General features: G+C 38.6%; 1 protein-coding gene across 4 annotated transcripts in view; it reads left to right on the top strand.

Moving 5' to 3' along the window:
- Nucleotides 1-23,737, top strand: part of LOC126297787 (membrane-associated protein Hem) — a 185,696-nt gene that overhangs the window by 43,727 nt on the left and 118,232 nt on the right. For all 4 annotated transcript variants that reach the window (XM_049988983.1, XM_049988985.1, XM_049988984.1 and 1 more), the window contains exons 7-8: nucleotides 4,164-4,374; nucleotides 11,968-12,064. In XM_049988983.1, coding sequence (XP_049844940.1) covers nucleotides 4,164-4,374; nucleotides 11,968-12,064 — 308 coding nt within the window. The remainder of the gene's footprint in view (nucleotides 1-4,163; nucleotides 4,375-11,967; nucleotides 12,065-23,737) is intronic.

Genomic DNA, 23,737 nt, shown 5'->3' with positions numbered 1-23,737 from the left:
CTTAACATCCCCATTCAATGGACAGATCACAATCAACAGAATTAAGATTCTCTGTGAATATAAGAGAACAGAGGGAGAGGTATCTGTATCTATCGTAATATATACTACAATAGTGTGAAAAGGATAGATTGATACTCAACATATAGAAGAGATGGGCACAACAAAAATACTTCTATATGTTATAGCGTTTGGCCAAGTCTGTGGTTGCTGTGGCCACATTGGCCAGCAGTGACAGTGGGGCTGAAAACTAAAATATATAGTAGTCTTTTTGTTGTGTCTTTTTGGCTGAAAGCTAAAATACATAGTAGTCTTTTTGTTGTATGTGTCTACGACTCAACATCTCCTCTACATGGTGAATAACAGTCTATCCTTTTCATAATATTGTTATTATTCCATATTGGACTTTCCATTTTTAATAATACTATATATACTACAAAATATAGTATCAATGAAGTGAAAAATTCACTACACTGAATAGTTTACAGAGAAGGATTTACTTAATTGTGAATAGTAGGCCAGGGGGAAAGCAATAAGCAAAATTGAATGTTTAAAATTCCTGGGTATATGTATTATCATGAATTTTAGAACTGTTATCATCATCTGATAGACTTAGGTTCACCAACTATTGTTGCATTTGCTGATTTTTGTCAAGCAAATTATTAGATAGTTATATTAATGTGTATACTGTTGCCCTTAAATGTTATAAAGAATGCTGCTCTGGGACAGTTCTTTATAAAAGACAAAACTTTTTCATCATAAAAACATATAGTGAGTCGAAAATGCAAGGTACACCCTTCCATTCATAGATAGCAACTTGGAAAACTGAAAACATCATCACAAGGGATTTCTTATTTTTAAAACTTGTCATCAACAAGCACTTAAAATTGTTAAGCAACAGTATCAATTCTAAATATAACACTACAAATGAAAGTAAGTGCCAGTAACCATGGCTGGCTCAGAAATGAGTAATATAATATTATAAAATCCTAGGTGAAATGTAAAGTAGAGAAACCACTCACTGTATAATGGAGGTGTTGCGCAGTAGATAGACACACAAACAAGAAATCGGACTTCATATTACAGCCAAAAAAGCTAGAAATCATCCTCAGAGCAAAGAGATGGCACGTGTATGCAAGGCTACATAGTCCTGCTTTAGTGGTCCTTCAGAAGGGAAGGGTTGTGTTATTTGGTGCAGATGATGTGCACAAGGAAGAGACAAGGGTGAAGAGAGATAGACAGATAGATGTATAGACAGATAGAGGGGGGGGGGGGGGGGGGGCGAGGAGAGGTGATAGGAGTGTGACACCAGAGAAAGCCTGCCCCTGGTGCAAGCATATGTTTTATTTTGTTGCATATGGTGGTGTTGTAAGAGATGGAAATTCAGAGGAGGAGGGGGGAGGAGGGATTGAGCAGGCTGGAATAGAGGGAGACTTGATGAGAGAGTTCTGTGTGGGAGGATTGACTTACAGAATTATAAAGCACACTAAAATTATAAAGACATATTGAAGTTAGGATGAGTAAGGTGCAGATATGAACTGTGAAGTAGGGTTTGTAGCCGACCATTTGAGATCAGAAATATATCTTCCAATTAGGTATTCAACCTTACTCTTGGCCGCTAGGTATTGCCTGCCTTGTACATTATGCAATGAGTAGTTATCCTTATTCATTCAGCAGGAAGGAGTAAATTAGACTGCTGTGATGATGTTTGACCACTTCCGATGTGAATTAAATGTACTGAAAGTCACTGAAAATAATTCTAAAAACCAACTGAAACTATTTTTGTGTGATAGATGCTGCCGATATAAGGAGAAATGTTTGAAAGTGAATTTCTGTGTATTGTCAGTAACTTTAATATTTTATTTGAGTTTATTTACGAGACAAATAAAAAATATACACACTTTTAAGACTGGCTATTCAAACCATATGCTTTGAAATCACAATGGACATGGGTTGAACAGGTAGTACAGTGGTTGAGCAACAGATGGCTGTAGTGTTGTCATGCGTCAGTGTCAGTATACACAGTGAGGCCACAGTACAAACACAACTGATATTCAAGCTGCGAAATAGCATTCTTAAATGGTATTGGAAGTTGGAGAGCATCTGTGAAGCACGATGACATTGGAGGCAAGAATATGGAACTGAACTACCAACACACATAAGTATTGCTCACCTTCATGATAAATCTGAAACTGCTGGAACAATTATAGATATGCATAAGGGAAGATCAGGCCAGCCACGCACAACAGCAGGTGAAGGACATTCACACACTTGCCGCAAAAATTGGTATCACAATCTGCACATGAAACAGGCATGAGTAGGGCAAGCGTAAGTCATATTTAGCACAGATTAAAACCCATGGGGTCTCAAAGATCAGTCGCAACCTCACACCATTATGTAGCAGCCACTTGCACAAGATCTATACGAGTACCACTTCATAACACTATATTTACATAACTTAATGCATTAGAATAACACTCAAACTCATGAGGGTAACCATTAGTAACAATTAATATGTAAAACTGTCATTTTTCAAAATAAGTGTTCAAAAGATCACGCTTCATCATATTGTTCTTATTTCTCGGCCACTAAGTGTGACATATTGAAATGATGCTTACAAGCACTACTAGCGCCAACAAAGTGCATTTTGTAAATAAAGTTCACGTCATATCTTTTGTCAAGTAACAACTAATTAAGCTAAGACAGGTCCCAACACGACAAAATATGCAATACTTCCTATAACGTACTTTACAAGGCCATATCAGTTTTATAATTAATTTTAGCCCATGAGATGTAACTATCACTGTTACGTGCTATAATAATTTTAAACATCTAGCACATTACAGACATGAGAAAAAGTAAGAATTGTAATTTTTACACAGTTTTACTCATAATAATTTCATGTTACTACTTCGTTAGTGTACAACATAAATATTACAAAAATGTCGTCAAAACTGTAACTTCAGGCGCAGCTCATAGAGGGCGCCACACACACAACCAATGTGTACTGTGAAACAAGCATATAATTTTATGACAGTAATGGTTGAACTGTGTAAGCATTCACTTGAGCACGAACAACTGCTACAATTCCACACTGGTATGTAATGTTAACATTAAAAGACAATGATGTGATGGACTTATAACTTTTGTAAATCACATTGTAATATATACTCTTGTATTTGTTTTAGCATTGATAATGACCTGGCACAGGTCGAAATCTGATCTGTGTTGTGACTATAAATGTCATATTAAAGCAACTTAATTCCACGACTGATTGCTGCTCTATCTAACCCAATATCACCACAGTCGTTGCGTGGAAATTTAACAAATTCTTTTCAGTAATCATATGGGTGACTTCACACTTCTTATTGTTTAGATTCAATTTCCACTTTTTGCATGATGCAGATATCTTATCTAAATCATTTTGCAATTGGTTTTGATCTTCTGGTGACTACTAGCTACTAGATGGTAGATAACAGCATTATCTGTGAACAGTATAAGAGGGCTGCTCAGATTGTCTCCTAAATCATTTATATGGATTAGGAACAGCAGGGGGCCTGTAACACTTCCTTGGGGAACACCAGGTATCACATCTGTTTTACTCTGCAACTTTCCGTCAGTTACTGCAAACTGTGACCTTTCTGACAGGAAATCATGAATCCATTTGCACAACTGAAATGATGTTAAAGAGACATGCAGTTTGATTAGAAGCTGCTTGTGAGGAACAGTGTCAAGAGCCATCTATAAATCTCATGATTATTTATTCCTAAGGGGTCAAGTATGTTTTCACAACCATTTACACTTGAGTTTGCACCTGAACTAATTATTCAAAATAATTTTTGAGAAGGCATTTAGTACAATTTTGCGTGATATTTGATGCCTACCACTGATTTTTAACACGTATTTTTGCCAATATCTCGAGCATAGATTGAAGTTGCTGCTAACTGTAAATATAAATATAAATGGAGTTCTTATGATGGCAGTGTGGTTCAAAACTTTCGTTTTCTGTGGAAAGTACTGGGAAGTATACCATTAAATTTCTGTAGAAAAAGAATATAATGTGTATCATGAAACAGAAATCTGCTGTGTATTATCAGGTTAAAGTTATTAGTTTAAATACACACTTGAAATTTATATTTTTCAGTAATGTACTGCTTTTTTTTCAGTTGGCTTCATGTTATGCCATTCAGCCCTCAACCAAGAAAAGGCAAATAAGCTTTGGCTGAGTGCTCTGGAGTCAAGCTGGGTAATAGCTTTATTCCGAGATGAAGTTTTGTACATTCATTCCTACATTCAGAGCTATTTTGACACTCTTAAAGGATATGGGAAGAAAATATCAGAAGTAAAAGAGTGCTATAATCAAGCTGTCCAGAAAGCGTGAGTTTCATAAGTCACTTAAATGTGTTTTGATGGCACTTATTAAACAAATGTTGTTTTTCATATAATTGAAGTTATGAGTTGGTAACAGTATTACATAGCTGTTGGTAACCTTGCTACTGTAATTTCTCATTTTAGTACTCAAATTTGGGGTTTACTCACTTTCCATTATTTACTACTATTAAAAATTTCATGTTAGATAAATTTCAGGACAGTCTTATTTATATGTGAATGCATACAGCATGTTTAAAGCTATGTGGGGGTCTAGGCCACTGAAATATTCTCAAGGCTGGATCAAATAAGGATTTCGTAATTCATCTCCTTCATGAGTAAATTACACTTCCTTCATATTCTTCCCATAAATTTGATTGACTGTAACCTGCTAAATTAGTGTGAAGTATTCTACTGGCAGAAATCGTGAAATTGTTGAACATTACATGGACCATCAATGGTGAGACTGAATCTCTTGTTGTTGACCATTTCTGTTTGAGTGATGTAATAATGTTTTTCTTGTGTGAGTAATTGATATTTTAAATAATTTTCGTTTATAACTGCTGGTAGCAAACTGGGGTGTTATCTATGAGAAGTGGTTATTTGTAGTTTCACAGAAACTTTTGGAGAGCTGTCCTACTCAGCTTTTGATGTAGGGATGGTTCCTTTAGAATGGGCACAGCTGATTTCCTCATTTGTGCTGTATGGTGTGTGGCGGATATTAAATAGTGCACCAAAACCATTTTGCTCCATTTCTGTTAAATTGCAAATGATGTGCAAGAAGAATAATTGTCAGTACAACGAAAAACCAGCCAAAGTTGCAAATTTCACTTTTTTTTTATTCACTAGATTACTAGTTTCAGGCTGGAACCCATTTTCAAATCACTGTAACAGATAGTCAAATTGGTATGCCCAAAAATGCAAAAAACATGTCAAAATTGTGCAAATGAACAGTTGCAGCACATATAGATAACTATGCACTGTAACTGTTCGTATTCACATTTTTGACATGGTTTTTGCATTTTCAGAAATAAAAATTTGACTATCTGTTATGATGATCTAAAAATGGGTCCCAACCCAAAAGCAGTCATCAAGTGAATAAAAAAAGTGAAATTTGCAACTCTGGCTGGTTTTTCGTTGTACTGATTAACAGAAGTTTCTGACCTACAATTATTTCAGCATGCTGGAAGTTCATAGACTAATTATCAGCACTTCTTATGTAAACCTCAATTTCTCTAAGTTTACCATGATGACCATTATGCCAGATATGTGTTGGAGATAATAGTATACTTCTTGACTCATATTGGAACAAGAACTGTTGGAATTCTGAGAGTAAGGTTCTCCATGATGCACAGTGGCTTCTTTACACTGTCTCCCATTACAGTTCGTTGAGCACTTCTGTGACACTTTGAGGCAGGTTCCACAAATCTGTGAAGAACTGTGCACCTCTCTCTCTCTATCTTTCTTTTCCTTTCTTTCTTTGTTGCTTAGGGTCCCAGGATAATGAGCAATACTTAAGAATTGTTCAAACAAGGGTTTTTAATCAAACTCTGTCAGGAGTAAATTACATTTCCATAAAATTTTCCCACATTATATTACATTTGTTTAATGTTGAAAGTCAGGTGTCAAATTTCATATCAGCACTGGTTTTTTATAAACATTCACACATTTTACAACAAATTTCAAATGACTTGACCTTACTGTATAGAATTGCATTATTTCCAACAGCTTCAGAGAACTGCTAACATTGTCTGCCGGGTGATATATATCATGTACTGAACAGTAATAGGCCAGTCACACTTCTTATAAGTCTTCCCATTAAGAAAGATATATTTGTTTCAATTCAATCGCAACCTGTTCTGATATTCCATTAGTGGATGTTTTATCTAATGAAGTGGAACTAAATAGGAGACTTTCTGTGAGTCAATAAATATTGCTTCACAGTGATGAATATTTATGTATCTCTCTATGTGGTATACATTTCTTTGCCTGTATAATTTTCCTCATACAAATTATTGTTTTAACATGCATTAGTTCAAATGGCTCTGAGCATTATGAGACTTAACATCTGTGGTCATCAGTCCCCTAGGACTTAGAACTACTTAAACCTAACTAACCTAAGGACATCACACACATCCATGCCCGAGGCAGGATTCGAACCCGTGACCATAGCAGTTGCGTGGTTCTGGACTGAGCGCCTAGAACCGCTAGACCACCGCGGCCGGGTGTGCATTAGTTTTGGTAATCAGAGAAGGTGTTGGAGGGTGTGCTAGTTTGTTTGGTAAACCAGGCAAACATTTACCTATATCGGTGTGGTAAACCACCTAAAACTATAGGTGGATTTGAGAGTGAGCCAACCTGTCGTTGTTAATGCAGTGAACAGTTTCATTCTGGACATTAAAAGTGTGAGCTGGTCTAGTCTTGCCTTTTGGGTACATTGTAACAACATCTTTTATGCACCTTCGACCACTGTAAAATGTCCGTTGATGTTTATTTAAGTGGGCTAATGTCAATTACATGTAGTCTTAGATGAAGTTGCATCATATGCACAACTTATCACAGCCATAACTTGAATGTTGAATTATTTAAATACCAAGTGAAAATAACAATGAAAAGAGTGCTAGTAATCTTATAATGACAGAGAATTTAAGAATTTATCCAATTTTGCTTTTAATAATAATAATAATAATAATAATAATATAAATAATGGACAAGGAATGGGAAAGATTTTACCAAAGCCTGTTAGGAGGAACCACCTCAGCATTTGGCCTGAATGATTCTGAAAAATCTTGAAAATTGAACTCAAGATGGCAGGATCAGGTACATGAGTTTGAATTATACTTAAAAGTGTCATTTTTGTATACTTCGGTATTAATTTTAGGGACTTACAATTAGCAAATCGTAATTGGGTGTACCTAAAGACGGTGTATATTGACAGCATTCAGTACCCTCACTATTTTGCTTTTTTTTGTCTTAATTTTTACTGTGAATATTTTTTTCTCCGTTTGCATTACACACAAAGAAGCAAAATAATATTGCTATAACTATTGCAGTATAAGATACCCATATAAAATATGTTCAAAGAAATTTTGGGCTTGAAGCCAGTTGTCATGAAATACATTCCGTGGTATTTTGGTTGGTCACTGAAGACACATAAAGACATACACCCCCCCCCCCCCCCTCACCCGTCACCTCCATCCTTCCCCCCCCCCCCCCCCCCCCCCCCCCCCAATACAAATTATTAGTGTGCTGTGAGTATTCTGCACATGTATTAAGATCGTGGTGGCAGACTGACCAAATTACTTGGGAGGCAGCATCCTTACTGGTAGGATTGTGGAACTCAACTGACTCAGGGTTGCCACTCACTGTGCACTCTGTTGTCTTTGATTAGAGCAGATCGTGGAGATAATAGTCTTCCCTGTACTATCAAAATTGTAGCTGCTGTCACGCTTCATCAGATTTTCTCTCAGGCATATTTCCATGCATTTCTTAATAATGGAATCCCAAAAAAATGTTACTGTGGCCAGAATTATTGTTTTATCATATCCCATTGAATGCTTGACTGCAAAAGGTGAGTGCAGTGCTGATGTTTAGTACAATGTTTCCCCACAGTACGCTTGGTCTGGCTTACATAAACCATACCACATTGGCAAGGTATTTTGTAAATTCCAACTGTCTGCACTAACAAGTTGTCCATCTCTGATCCCAGAAGGTCTGCAGTCTTAGATAGTGGGCAGAAAACCACTGAAATTTAGAGAGAATTCTTTGAAAGAAATGGCCCGCATGAAGTTGGGAAGTGGGTGAAAAACACGTTCAGTGTCAAAATCGGGTAGCTCATGAAGCTATTGTTCTTCCACCTCTTCACATTAATATCAGATTAATTAAACGATTTTTAAAGGTGAGGGATGAAACTGGCAGTGGGTTTGCATACTTTGCTGAAAGATTTCCTCATCTGGCCTCAGCAATAATAAAAATTGTATTTGTGGGCTCTCAGATCATGGAGCTTCAGCTAGATCAAAATTTTGAGACATGCCCGACTGATGCAGAATTGCAAGCATAGCACTGTTTCAATGAAGAATCCGCATTTGGGAGGACAATGGTTCAATCCCATGTCCAGCCATCCTGATTTAGGTTTTCCGTGATTTCCGTAAATTGCTCCAGGCAAATGCTGGGATGGTTCCTTTGAAAGGGCACTGTCGACTTCCTTCTATATCCTTCCCTAATCTGATGAGACCGATGACCTCACTGTCTGGTCTGCTCCCCCAAATAACACAGCCCAATCCTCGGGATAAGTTCAAGTTCAATGAAGTATTAGAAAACTTCCTTGGAACAAGATTAGCTGCAAATAACAAGGAAGTGAATCAAATGATCAACACTTGTCAGGATCTTGGCTGCAACATGTCTTTGAAAGTGCATTTCCTGTACTCTCACATTGACTTCTTCTTAGAGCGTTGCAGTGATGTATCGAATAAACACTGAGAAAGGTTCCACAAAGACATACTTACCATGGGAAAATCCTCTAAGAATCACAACATTTCTCTCCAAAAATAGGAAAAAAAGTTCTTTTTGTATGTAGAACAGTGTAATCAATCACCTTAAGAAAAGACAGTTTCCAACTGATTTTCAGAATTTTGTTGTGGCCTTGCTGCCATCAATAATGAATTGTGTGAAGGCCAACAAAAATTGGTTGTTGTTCCAGAAGACATTGATGCTGAATGCAGCATAATTGATGTGAAAAAAGGTATCCTTAGACATACTGAAGACTGCAATACATTTGAGTTTGCATGAACATTTAGCTGTGGAAAAGAGCTGTCCCTGATGAATTCCACGCAGTTTAAGTGAAGCTGAATTCCACACAATTTAAATGAAGCTTGAAATATGCTCATGTCAATTAGTGTAAGGAAATGTTCAAAAAAATCCTCTTAGGAAATGCAAAATATGTAAACAATATAGCAATAGGAGATGAAACTTTGCTCTATTCATAAGAATTGGAGAATAAGCAATAATCAGCAGTTTGGGTGTTTCAAGATAAACTGAAACCAATAAAAGTGATTCATTCGTGAAGCAGTTCCAAGAAAATTATAACTTGTTTCTTTGGTTACAAAGACCATGAATGACCATAGCTTTAGGAGATTGAAGAATAGTTAATGCTGAATGGTATAAAATTTGTTTGGCAAAAGTCATCATTGAAATCGGAAAAAACTGTTGCATGCAAACAGTTTATTGTTTGATGGGGAAAAGTTACCATTATGTGTTACTGAATCGTTGCTCATATTCACCTGATGTGTCACTTAACTAATTCTTTTCATTCTCTTATGTCAAACAAAAAATGCACCTCAAGAAGACATTGTATCCTTTGATAACCATATTTTTGGGTACCAACATCGGAGTGAAAAAAATGTTTCTAAAATTGATTTGAATGCTTGCAAAAGTGTGTAAATTTTGAAAGGGAATCTTTAGAGAAAACATAAAATGATTAGTACTGAAAAAATGCTTTTCTTTAATTGTGTGTGTTCCCTGGGTCATGCCAAATGGTGATCATTGCAGGGAACTCAACAAGTTTTAGATGGGTATGGATTTTGTGAACAAGGGGTTTCTGGGCTATAGAACTGATCAGCTCCAACATTTCTTGTAACTGTAGGATCTGGAAATGTTTTAGGAACCACCATACATTGTGGCAGTGTATTGTTATATCACAGAGAACAGTGATCTTTGCGTAACCGTTTGGATTAAGATGTTGGTAAAAGCTCCTCTTTTTTTAAGTGTAATCGGGGAAGGGGGGGGGGGATGAGTCTGTTTCAAGGTGTACCAGTGGGGTATGACTGTTTGGGCAAAAAGTACATTGTAGCTAGGGCTAATCTTTGTTTGAATTGATATTCATTTCCCAGCCACCTGTGAGAATGTGGAATCTTAAGTTTTCGGAAAAAGCCTTTTTCAGAAAAGAAAGGAAAACACACACAGATGAACACAAGCATGCACACCTTAATTGCACATGAGTGCTGTCCCCAATCACCATGACCAGACTGCAAGTGTTGCGTTGAGCAAAAGCAGCTATCTGTAATGGGGCAGGGAAGGGGGAGGGATAGCAAGGCACAGTTGGGGTAGAGAAGAGATCTCTCTGGTGGAGTGTGCTGCGACTAGAATACGGCATAATAAGGCTGCCAGGGGCAAAGACTGGTGGGTGCACTGGCAGAGAGTAGTGCATAATGAGGGTGAGGGGATTTGAATTGGGAGAAGGTGATAGGACGGAGTGGGCAGAGACTGTTTGGCGGTGGTTGTGGGGACAGTAGGTCATCGTAGGTTGTGCCGGTCTTCAACTCCATGCGTTGTTTTTATGGTGATTAGCAATCTTATCTTTTTCATAATTTTTGATATTCCAATCTGGACTTACCATTGTTTCAATTTTCGGTTTTTAACAAAAATTCTCCCAGTGGCTCATTTGATCCCTTAGAGATTATTCACGCAATGCTAAATAAACAAGTCCATGTGCTTTAGCCTACCTGAAATGCTATGGCCATACTTTCTCTGCTACTTAGTAATAACAAATCCTTTTATGTATGACATGCAGTGTACTTATTGATATTAAAATAAACTATGGAACCTTTGACACACTCGTCATCATTTTAAATACACTAAACATTGGAGAGGTTTACAAGTTCTTTTAAATCAGACAGTTGCTCAAAGAATTGCTTAATACAGACAACAAGAGCTGTACTAGTAAACAAGCTGTTAAATGCATAGAGATCATAAATTTTAAAATACATATTACACATGTCTTATCATCAGCTAAAATAGAAGGCACATACCCAAATAAGATTGGTTCTGCCTTATCATCAGAATCTAAAATGTGTTCTGTTAAGATGTGGTATGCTGAAGTGCATATTCCACATTCACAAAAAGCAAGTGGGTGCTCTCGCCTGTGTAAAAAGCTGTGTTTCAGAGGTCAGTGCCTTGTATGGAAACAGGCCACATCTGTATCTGTGACTGAAAGACAGGAGCAAGGACATGGCTTATTTCCTTCCCCAAAAGTCTCAAATCTGAGCTTTTGGTCTGTCTCTATAGATGTTGTCATCAATGGGACATTAAACCTGATTCTTCCTTCCTTCCAGCCACAGATGTGGGATGCAGTGGCACTGACTTGTATAAGGAAATGTTCTCTGAAGCATAGCTTTCTACGCCGCTGTAGCAATTTGCTGGTCATGTATGTAGAATATACATTTCTGTATGCTCCATTTTAATGAAATAGATTTTATGGGGGACAGAACCAAACTTATTTGGGTACATGCCCTCTATTTTAATTGATAATGGGATTTGCAGAGCATGCATTTTAAAATTTGTGAATTGTCTGGACTGAAGTCTAAACTTATTGTATGGATATGTAATGTGTTTAACCATGTTGTATAGTAGTGCTTTAAAATAGCCTTTACCCATTATCATTGTACTTTAGTATTGTTTCATATATGTACTTTAATTTCACTATAGGCTTTGTTAAATGGGTTATCCATCTGTTGTTTTAATCTGCTGCCATTCTGATATGTAAGTTTATATTTTATAGGAATAAATTATTACTTTATTTCCTCACATAAAAATATTGTGATGCAGGGCACACCGACACCAAGAAAGAAGGAAGTTTCTGCGTACAACTTTAAAGGAACTTGGCTTGATACTTACAGACCAGCCAGGATTACTTGGTCCTAAGGTAAATTTATTTAACTGCATAACTAACACAGATAAATTATGAGCCAGATGTGCTAACCAGTTCTTACCTTTAGGACACAGAGTGTTAAATACTGACTGTAGGCAGAAATAAAAGTCAAAGTGACAACACTATCCCAGTTTTCAGAACTGTTAATTCCTTCCTCAGGTAATAGGGAGGGAGCGGTTAGGGAAGTTTAAAAAGGAAGGGCAGGTCACTTAGACCTCAGGATGAGGTGAAGATAGGGCTAGACAAAAGATGAAGGGGGAAGCGTTAAAGAGAGTAGGAGGTTAGGGGTGGTAAGCACTGTGCCAACTTCACTCCAAAGATAGCAAGAACTGAGTGAGAACCTTTGGCATTGCTTCCAAAGACCTTGCATTAAAAGTCCCCATCTGTGGCTGCAACCCATCCTTCTACCAAACCTCTTTAAATTCCAGATTGATCAATCATTATTCCTTACGCACCTTATCGCTGATCAAGATATTGCCTATGCCAACCACTATTCCCAACAATTGCTGCCTCTCTTTCAAATCCTCCACCTGGTTGTGCTAGCACACTCAGTGCAGATCTTCTTGAAGCCAGCAATAAAGATGAGCAACATGCCCTGCTCCCACAACTACCATCCACAACACTGGCACCAACATCCCCCGTCCTAGCCAACAAGCCCACCTCCCAGTCCCAACACATCTCCCACAACCCCCAACTGTAACTGTTATCAATCATCAATACCTCATAACCCTGATGTCCATTCAGTCCTTTATCTCTTATCTCTTATCCTGATCACTCCCTGATCTTGAAACATCCATTCTTTTCAGAGCCCTAACTTTCGGTCCCACAACAAAATTCAAACACACTGCCCTAGTTGAAGAACCCCTAACCTTACCTGGCAATACCACTTCACCACCCACTCCCAACTAACAATGAACAGAGTGAGCATTGAATTCTGGCTAGACTGGCCCTGTCTCATATCCAAGAGTGATCCTTCTCCTCTTGCGCAAAACCATCATTTCTCACTTCCAACACTGCCTCTTAATCCTTCCTGAAAACTACCACCAAAATCTCAAACCTCACTCAAGCTGACTCCTGAACTATCCATTTCCTGAAGGCATGCTGCTCCATCAACATTTTCCTCTGGACAAAGCCTCCATTGCTGTAGTATGTGAGTGTGAGGACTATGTGGCAGAGGGACATTATCAGCTCTTGGACACCTCATCAAACAAAACTGTTAATGATAGTCCCATTCCCGTTCCATCCAGACTAGGATAGAGAAAATACTGAAACCTTGGCCCCCACACAAAGACTTACAACTACTTCCATAGAACCCCCTACCTTTCCTGATCCATGAACCCTCACTTTCTGCCTACTTCCCAAAATACATGAAAACAACCATCCTGGCTGTCCCATAGTAGCTGGCCATAGTAGCTGGCCTCAAAACCTCCCAACAAACTCATCTCAGCCCTGGGTTGACGAGAACCCCTAACTCACCACACAGAGCCTCCTGTCCTACCTAAAAGACAACAGTCACTTCATGGAATGTCTCAAATCCATTCCCATTCATCTGGCACCTTGTACCTCATTGTCACCATCAATGTGACCTCACTTTCCACAAACCTCCAACATGCACAGCCCTAGAACACTAATTTTCCCAATAACCACCTGAAAATCATCTTATTGTCACCCAAGCCAATTTTGTCACTATCCATAGCTATTTCACTTTTGAGTGGCAAATGTACAAACAAATCGGGGACTGCTGTGGGAAGCAGGATTGCCCTTCCTAAGCCAATCTTTTTTTGAGCCATTCCCCAACACCCAGAAATTTGGCTCCTTAACTTGGTTCAGAGTTATTGATGACAGCTTTGTGGTCTGTATGTAGTGAGGAAGAACTCCTCTGCGTCCTGCAAAAACTTAATTATTTCTACAGCTTGAATTCACCTAATGCTTTTCCAAAGCCACCTTCCTTAACTTTGACCTCCACCATTTCAAACTTCAGTCCAAATAAACCAAACCAATAAGCAGCAATGCATATAGTTCGACAGCCGCTCCTCCTTCCACAGCAAATGGTCATTTCCCTATAGCTTCAGTTACACATCAGATACCATTCACAAACAAATTCCCTCTGCAACATCCTCCTCTCACCCTCCGACTAATACAACCAAAAAACTTGGACGCATCTTGTTTGTCACTTAGTACCACCCAGGCCTTGAATGACTTAATACCTTACTCTGTCAATCCTATAACTTTGTCAAGTTAAATTCTGAAATGAGATCTTTTCTCTTTCATATTCTCCCCAAACCATCCACTGCCCTCCTAAGCTCTGTAACAGCCTAGCCGAACCATATGATATTCCCAAAACATTATACATACCCAAAGGTACCTACCCTTGCAATTGTCTCCTCTGTAAAATCTGCCCCATGCACTCACCCGCTACCACCTTCTCTTGCCCCACAAATGATAAATCCTACAATATCGAAGGCAGAGTAACTTGTGAAACTACATGTGTTGTTTATCAGCTAACTTGTGTCAACTGTGCAGTGTTATGTATAGGCATGACCACTACTAAACTTGTTGAGCACATGAATGGCCATACAAGAACTGCCCGATTGGGTACCAAGGTGCTGAGCATGCTCTGCAGCATGGCTCGAGGGATCTCAGTGCTTCCTATACTACATGGGTATTTGAATCCTCCCACCCTATATTTGTTTCACTGAACTGTGGAGATGGGAACTTGTTCTCCAACACATCCTTGCATCTCAACACGCTCATGGACTTTATCTGCAATATATGACGGTAGTATCTGTTCTCGGAAGAACAGTTACTGTTGATGACCATGCAGCTTTTGCTAGAATGAAATGATAATTAAATGGACACCCTCGCTGCAAACAGGCGTTTATATACTTCATTGGGGACATGTTGAAAATGTGTGCCCTGACCGGGACTCGAACCCAGGATCTCCTGCTTACAGGGCAGACGCTCTATCCATCTGAGCCTCTGAGGGCACAGAGGATAGTGTGCCTGCAGGGACTTATCCCTTGCACGCTCCCCGTGAGACCCACATTCTCAACATTTCCGCACCACTACATTCGTAGTGCGCCTAATAGATGTTTGCCCATCATACTCATTACTCGTGGCAGATTAATCTACCAAGTCCTGTACGAGTTCAGGCATAGCGTGTGCGTTCGCACAAGAAGATCAATGGCCGGGAAGCCATATTTTAGCTATATATGATGGTAGTATATGTTCCCGAAAGAACAGTTAGCATTGATGACCATGCAGCTTTTGCTAGAATGAAATGGTAATTAAATGGACACCCTTGATGCAAAGAGGCGTTTATGTACCACTTGTAGTGGTGTGGACATGTTGGGAATGTGGGCCTCACGGGGAGCGTGCAAGGGATAAGTCCCTGTAGGCACACTATCCTCTGTGCCCTCGGTGGCTCAGATTGTTAGAGCGTTTGCCATGTAAGCAGGAGATCCCCGGTTAGAGTCCCGGTCGGGGCACACATTTTCAACATGTCCTCAATGAAGTATATAAACGCCTGTTTGCAGCAAGGGTATCCATTTAATTATGGTTTTATCTGCAATAACACATCCATCTGCCCCCCCCCCCCCCCAAATATTTTTTTCATTTTACTTTTTGTTCTTTCATTTTTGTTTTCTTATATATTATGTCTTATTTGTTTTCTTTATTGCTTTTATTTTTTCAGCTTTGTTCTCCTTCCTCAACTCTTTCTCTTTTTTTCTAATATCCTAGGTCCTAATTGCACTATTCATTTTTCTTCTTCCTAATCTATTGTTACTTCTCACTCTGTCCTTATCATCTCTGGAGTGAAGCTCACAGTTCTTATCAGTATACCATTTTTGACCTCTTTGGCCTCCTACTCTGCCACTTCATCTTTGTCTACCCTCATCCTTGCTATAGGTGGGGGCCACTCTCATCCTGAGGTCTGAGTGACCTACCTTGTTAAACTTCCCAATATAGCCCTCTCTCCTACCAGAGGAAAGAACTAATAGTTCCAAAAACTTGGATAGTGTCATCACGTTGCTTTGATATGTATTGACTGGCAGTACTAAATATTTAGCTTCCTGAAAGTAAGTACAGGCCAGCAATTCTGTCTCATAATTTATTAAGTATCACAAATGTATGTGGAGCTGCATGTACATAAACATATGCATTTTTGCTTATGTGAAACTCTCTCACCCCCTCTCTCTTTATCCTCTCCATCCGCCTCACCACTCTCTTTTTCCCCCCTCCCTCCCCCCCCCTCCTCTCTCTCTCTCTCTCTCTCTCTCTCTCTCTCTCTCTCTCTCTCTCTGTCTCTCTCTCTCTCTCTCTCTCACACACACACACACACACACACACACTGGCACAACAACAACAAAATTGCTAACATATTGTAGAAGAAAATGTGTAGATCTTTGTATTAAAATTTAAATACAGTGTTTTATGTGTGCATAATTTTATATCTTTTTTTAAGAAACAGCTATGAGATTTTTTAGCAGTGCAATGTCTTAGAAGGATTTTATCATGAGTTGATACAAGATTAATTTGAGTTGCACATAACGCAAAATATCATGCGTTTTAGGTTATTACAGTGTGACTGAAAGAAAGGGCATCAAGCACATCAGTCTTCACTGATTCAAACCCTTTTACCTAGTGTATTGGCTTAGAGATGAAGCCTGTGAAGAAAAAGTGAGCAGTCAGGTGTCAAAGGTTAAGTAGTTCAAACACCTACTTGTCTCACGTTCTTGTTGTCTTACCTGTGGTGGCAATAACACACTAAGAAATATTGCATCTTGCATTTTCTAATGTTATTTGCTGATGTGTGCTTTATATTTGTGCTCCCCACACCCTTTCCCACTCCTTTATAGTTTGTACAAATGCCTTAACCTGTTGTTCTGTATATTTGAGAAGAGGAGAGTAAGACAAGTCATTCATGGTTTAGTTAGACTGTTTGAAACATTGCCTGAAAATTGTCACTCAGTATTGTTAAAGCACAAGATTGTATTTAAGTCTATAATTTGATGTGTATTATATTATGCAAGTAACTCAGCAGGCTGTTTCAGCTTTAGTGTGTTTCATAAAGGTCAAATAGTTCTTAATTGTTTTGTGGCTGTTATGTATCGGTCCTAAAGAATAGCATGGTTTATATGCTTCAAATGTGAAAGAAGGAGCAGATATCAGAGTAAATATATGGTTTATAACCAGGAAACAAGCTCTTACACACCAACCATTGTTGTTGTAAATGGATGTTAGAACCAATGTGTCAGAAACTGTGCATATAATGACATGTGTTGTTGAATTTTTGATGGAGGGGAATAGAGAAATTAAAGTGCTGTGATAAGGCACAGACATCAAAAGTAGTTATCTGAGAATTCAGAATGGAGTTTGATGAAAGGAAATGAACTTTTTTGCTGCAGCTGTCAGGAGACTGTGACCATCAGGAAATTAATTCCTGGGTGTGAGCAGATGTGAATATTGTAAAAAAAGTAGTGGGGGAGTGGAAGGAATAAAAGTCACATATAAATGAAAAGAAAATATTATTTCTAAATGTCGTATGCATAACTAAAAACAGAGGTGTTCGACTGGAAAACAGTGATGTAATCTGTTGGGCCCATTATATGGCTGTTCAAATTTATGCTTCAGGAATCCAGACAATGTTAAAATGAGAGCATGTAACAGGAACATGAAGTGAAATGTGTAATAATCAGACTAGGGGCATGATCATCAGTAAGATAAGAAATGGAGACAGTTTACGGGACAAAAGAGCTGTTATATGAAAGATATTCTGTAAGATTAAAATAAAAGAATATAAAACAATATTGATTTTCATTGGCTAATGGTTAGCATTGATTGCTACTAATGTAGATGTGCTCTGTGTGAGTCTTGGTGATAACCACAGATTTTCAGACACACAGTGGTCCAAAGTGGGATTAATATGTCTTATTAAGACCATATTGATAGTTTTTCAGACAAAGAAGTAGGAGAATTGACAGACATTTCTCCAGAATGATGTTAAAGTGGAAAGAATTGGAGCAGGATGTGGGACTTGGGCTTTCTCCTTCTCTTCCTCCTCACTCTTCTGTGGCTGATACACATGGGCTGGTCTTGTCACATGCATACCAGCTTAATGGTACCTTGTGTGCCTACCGCTTGAATACCAAGCTACCAATTGCCAGCTCGTAATTTACAAGTGTATAGCAACCAGTGGGTGTCATAGCTCTTAGGCATCCTTGGATGAATCTGTTGTATCCCAAACCTAAGATTAGAAGTTCTTACCATAGGATGAATGTTTAACCATCTGACTAAATCTGTCTTAATTAATATAGCCTTTGGTTGCCAGTTGCCATTCATTCAGTAAAATATACCTCAATGTCATGTGACTAAGTTCACTACACCAGCAGCTATATCTCTCTCACTGCACTAACTATTGTTCTATTAACACAGGTTTTCACTGCCCATGTTGCTCATGTTAAAACTGCCAAGCTGTGTGGCCATGGACAATATATAGAACTGTGTAATAGCATTTCACTCCCATCTGCTGGAGTCATCTTCAGAGATAAAAACTGGCAATTACATATGTAACTCAAGGGGCCCTGATTTTATAGGCACATTATAAGCTTTATATCAAGGGTGGACAAATGCGCTACTGCGGGTGTGGGCGCTCGTTAGTTCCCACACTGCTTGCTCATGGGCACTATCAGCCAGCACTTCTCCCTCCACCTCTCTGCTAACACCACTCATTTGTTGCCAGTGTGTGTGTGTGTGTGTGTGTGTGTGTGTGTGTGTCGAGATGGTCTGACCATTTCATGTCTTTAGTCTTGTCGATATCGGAGTCTCTTTTGTATTTGCTGTAGGACAAAGTTAGTGAGAGGCTGAGAAGTTAAGATCCTCAAAACAAAAATCAATCAAATCCATTCGCTTCAACCCACAGTGAGAAGAAGATTAAGTTCTTTTTTTAACAAAAACCAGCCTTCAGTGGCTCTTTTTTAATGTTACTTTACTGATATGGAAGGTGTACCACCTGAAGCAACATTTTCAACTCATTCATGAGAAACTCATGATCATTTTGGAGGAGGAAAGGAAGGCCAAACTTCTCCAACTAAAACAGAAGAGAGAGAGGAAGAACACAATAATTAAGCAAGCTTTTGGAGACAATGGCTTCTTCTTCAGCCAGAAGGGTTGAAGGGGAAGGAAGAGGGGTGAAGGAAAATGACTGGAGATGTCTAGGAAAGAGGTAGATTTCAGGAAAGTCTCCAAGTGCTGCAGGTCAGGGGAGATTTACCAGCCAAGATGAAAAGGAAAGACTGGTTTTTGGGGACTGAAGTGGATGATATTTGAAAACTCTCAGGTTTTCAAATCTCATCCAGTGAATTCATGTTTGAAGCATTTTCCGTTATTATGGCAGTGATTTTAAACTTGATGTTATATTTGGGGACAACATTTTAAATTTGATAAGGGTTGTGTTTCCTACTTCATATTGGGAGCACTCTAGAAAATAAAACTTCAATTGAGCTTTCTGATTGAAAAAATGTACCATGAATGTATAGAACGTATTATTTATAGTTGCCCATCCACTGTTGCCTGTAGTGGTCAAGTCGTTTTTAATTTTATTGGATAACTGGGCATTAGAGAGAGAGGACAAAACAGATTTACGAATTTTTGAAAATTGTATGTATGCAGGGTGTTACAAAAAGGTTTGGCCAAACTTTCAGGAAACATTCCTCACACACAAATAAAGAAAAGATGTTATGTGAACATGTGCCCAGAAACACTTAATTTCCGTGTTAGAGCTCATTTTAGTTTCGTCCACCTGCGCTCAATGGAGCACATTATCATGATTTCATACGGGATACTCTACCTGTGCTGCTAGAACATGTGCCTTTACAAGTACGACACAACATGTGCGTCATGCACGATGGAGCTCCTGCACATTTCAGTCAAAGTGTTCGTACGCTTCTCAACAACAGATTCGGTGACCGATGGATTGGTAGAGGCGGACCAATTCCATGGCCTCCACGCCCTCCTGACCTCAACCCTCTTGACTTTCATTTATGGGGGCATTTGAAAGCTCTTGTCTATGCAGCCCCAGTACCCAATGTAGAGACTCTTTGTGCTCGTATTGTGGACGGCTGTGATACAATATGCCATTCTCCAGGGCTGCATCAGCGCATCAGGGATTCCATCCGATGGAGGGTGGATGCATGTATCCTCACTAACGGAGGACATTTTGAGCATTTCCTGTATCAAAGTGTTTGAAGTCACACTGGTACGTTCTGTTGCTATGTGTTTCCATTCCATGATTAATGTGATTTGAAGAGAAGTAATAAAATGAGCTCTAACATGGAAAGTAAGCGTTTCCGGACTCATGTCCACATAACATATTTTCTTTCTTTGTGTGTGAGGAATGTTTCCTGGAAGTTTGGCCGTACCTTTTTGTAACACCCTGTATAATGTCATAATTTTATTTAATATAATAAACTTGACAGGTTTACTTATGGGTTGTTGCAAATGAAAATCAGTTTAGGATGAGGGTGTCACAAAAGAAAATAAATGAGAATCTTATAGGGAACCAAATGAAAATGACAGACTGAATACAGATTGAGAGTCACTTCAGTTTTCTGTAAGGGAAAGTTCATCTGAAGTCGAAGCAGACCTCAGTGAGGACAATTCACTAGAACGATTTCTCGGATTTCTGCAGAAAAATCATTTGTGTTGTCTTCATAACCCATATTGTTCCAAAGGTACTGTTGGTTGCTTGGACTTTGGACATATCTTCAGGTCTGATGAGAAGCCAGGAAAACAGGAAGTTATCTATTGGCAGTAATGACATATTCCTCTTTTTACTCAGTTTGGTAAAATGATACATATATTGCTTGTATCTCGTCTAGTTGAAGGAGTTGTGGTTGACTTATATCCTGAAACATTAAAATATGTTGGATGGAAAAATTAAAATGCTTACTATTAAGAAGCACTTTTTCAGTAACAAAAACTTGAAATAAGAGCAAATGTACATCAAGTGTATTCTGTAATCTCTAAATGCACTAATATATGTGTAAAATTTAATGATGTAATGTACAGAACATTATTATTTAATGAACATATATGGAGGACCAATATTGAATGGAGAGCACATGCTGTGAGGTGAATCAGTGAGTCAGCCAAGAGTACAAAGAGTGGTGGGGTGGCTTCAGAGTTGTCTTGTGATCTGCTCTTTGATGTCAGGAATGGTATGGGAGCAGTGAGCCATAACTGGGAACTAAATCAGTGAGTGAGTCAATATCGCAAAGAACACAGTGAATCCTGAGTCAGGAGTGAGCAGTCAGTTCCTTGCAGCTTGCTAGCTCCTAAGTAAGCTGCCAACTACTTCCTCTCTGCAGAGTATTGTCTCTCACCATGAAGCACCAAATGGGCTGCCATGGCAGCTCTGTGCAAGCTGTATCTTCAAACCAATAGCAGAAATAAAAGGAAAGAAAATGTTTTCTGCATTAATGCAATGTTCTAAAGAACTTTGTTATTTTCATGGCTGGCAAAACCTGCTCACAACAGTTAGGTATATAAATAAAGACATACACATCATCTGTAGCATATTTTTCTGCATCTAAGTATGGGCACACTTATGCAGCAGCCTGCCCTAGAATTTTCATTCACTGGCTACACAGGAGAGGTATTTTAGACATGAAGGGCAACAGCTCATTGTTTTTTGAGTCCTTGATCATTCACTCTGTAGAAGGCTCAAGCTCTTTTAGTCAATTTAGGAGTGGATCACCCACCTTTAGTCCAAACAGAGCTACTAAATTCACTGGAAAAAAGTATTTTATATATTGAAAATAGCTGCGTTCAGAGGAATAATTGTAAACAAGAAATCGATGCTGAAGTTGCCAACAACTCTGGCCCATGTGAATGTCATTCAGTCAGTTCTATTTTCGTAAGGTTGCACTGATGAGGCTACATATCTGGCCACTTGCTGAGCCAGTTCACGTACAAGAACAACTCATTTGCTTACATTTAGCATTTAAAAAATTGGTTACTCCAGTGAGTACTGTGGCTACAAAAAGACAATTACAGGACTAATGAGGAATAATAACTACGAAGTTGTTTTTTCTCTTGCACTGTCGAGATTACTGATGGAATTGGGTAAAATGGGGTTTAAATGATTTTGAAACCTATTAGGAAACTAAAGTGATCCTTCAGAACTACAAAAGATGTGCTTTGCTATGTAGAGACAACAAACTAAAATTTTATAAGTAAAGCATCATAGCCAAGAGAACACATTATCATGTGCACCTGTTCAGAGACAATAGAAATTTATGAACAACATGATAATTTTAACAGAAAGGAATAAATAGTTAAATAAAATGAAATATGGGCACCAGCTTCACACCAAGAAATCAGCTTAAATGATTGATCACTATTAATTGAGAATGGTGTCACTGGAGATAATCACAGGCTCAGCATCACTCAACAAATGGTAGTGCAATGTGATTTAGAGTGCACCTATAAATTCAGGGCTTTTTTAAGCTATCAATGCAATTGCCAGTTCTTTCTCTGAAGGTATCTGCTACAGATGGGGATGAAATCTTAGTAAATTGTTTTATACATTGACCATGGTCTCTGAGCTTGGAACTTTCCACAGAAATGCTGTCCTACTACTGCAGATGGAAGCTTTTTACTATAAGTAGATGACCCAAGCAAATTGCAGGACCTCTGGTTTCCGTGTGACTATTTTATGCGCCACTACCAACAAAATGATCAACTTTTGTGTTAATTGTCTGAAGGCCATTGGAGTTCTCACTACTGCTGTAAATTTTTCCCAAGTGCAATTGGAATGTAATTCTGTGGCGTTCCTCTTCATCAGCATCATCATCATCATCATCATCATCATCATCATCATCATCATCATCAGTCACTGTGTTTTTTGCCTTGCAGATTCCCTCATTGGGAGGTAACAAATGACTTATGTCCCAGTCACCATATTCAATTTGTCAATCATTTGTCTTCCAAGAGAAAGCTACAAAAGTGTATGATCGTCAAGTTGAATTGGTTGCTATATAATTAGCTATGTAACATTAGAATGCTTTTAATATAAGTGGTAGCACTGGGTTCATGGTAGACCACTTCACTGTAGCATTCCTCTGAGACAATAAAATTTCTGTGGTGACAGTGTAATTGATTTATGAGTGGTGTTCTGCCGTGATGGACTTGCAGTAACTAATGTGAAGGTTTAAAAGTAGTTCTGAACTTGGAGGCTTTTTGGAGTGTGCAATAGAATATCTTGGCTTGAGCTCTTTACTGCTGATAGTAGTATACAAGTGTGTAAGAGAGATTCCTGGAGAAGGAGGAGGGGGGGGGGGGGGGGGGGGAAGCTGTAATTCCTGTTTCCAAGGATATAGTACAGATAATTGCAGAAGACATTCTTGGTGTCAGCATCTTAAGCCCAGGTTCACGTTTGCTCCCCAGACTAACAAGAAACATGCCACTGACCCATATCTCTGTGGCATCTGAAATTCAAACAAGATTCAGCTTACTGTCCAAAATAACTTAGAATTAAGTTATTTTGGACACTAAGCTGAATCTTTTGTGTAATGGTTAATGTTCTTTGCAATTTCAACTTTTTGAGATGCAATCTTAATCCTGCTTCTAAACCAGTAAAAGATTGGTACTTTTCTAAGTATCTTT

This window comes from Schistocerca gregaria, chromosome X (assembly GCF_023897955.1).
Source record: "Schistocerca gregaria isolate iqSchGreg1 chromosome X, iqSchGreg1.2, whole genome shotgun sequence".
Taxonomy (NCBI): domain Eukaryota; kingdom Metazoa; phylum Arthropoda; class Insecta; order Orthoptera; family Acrididae; genus Schistocerca; species Schistocerca gregaria.
The sequence above is the reverse complement of the archived record's forward strand: the minus strand, read 5'-3'. Positions and strand labels throughout refer to the sequence as shown.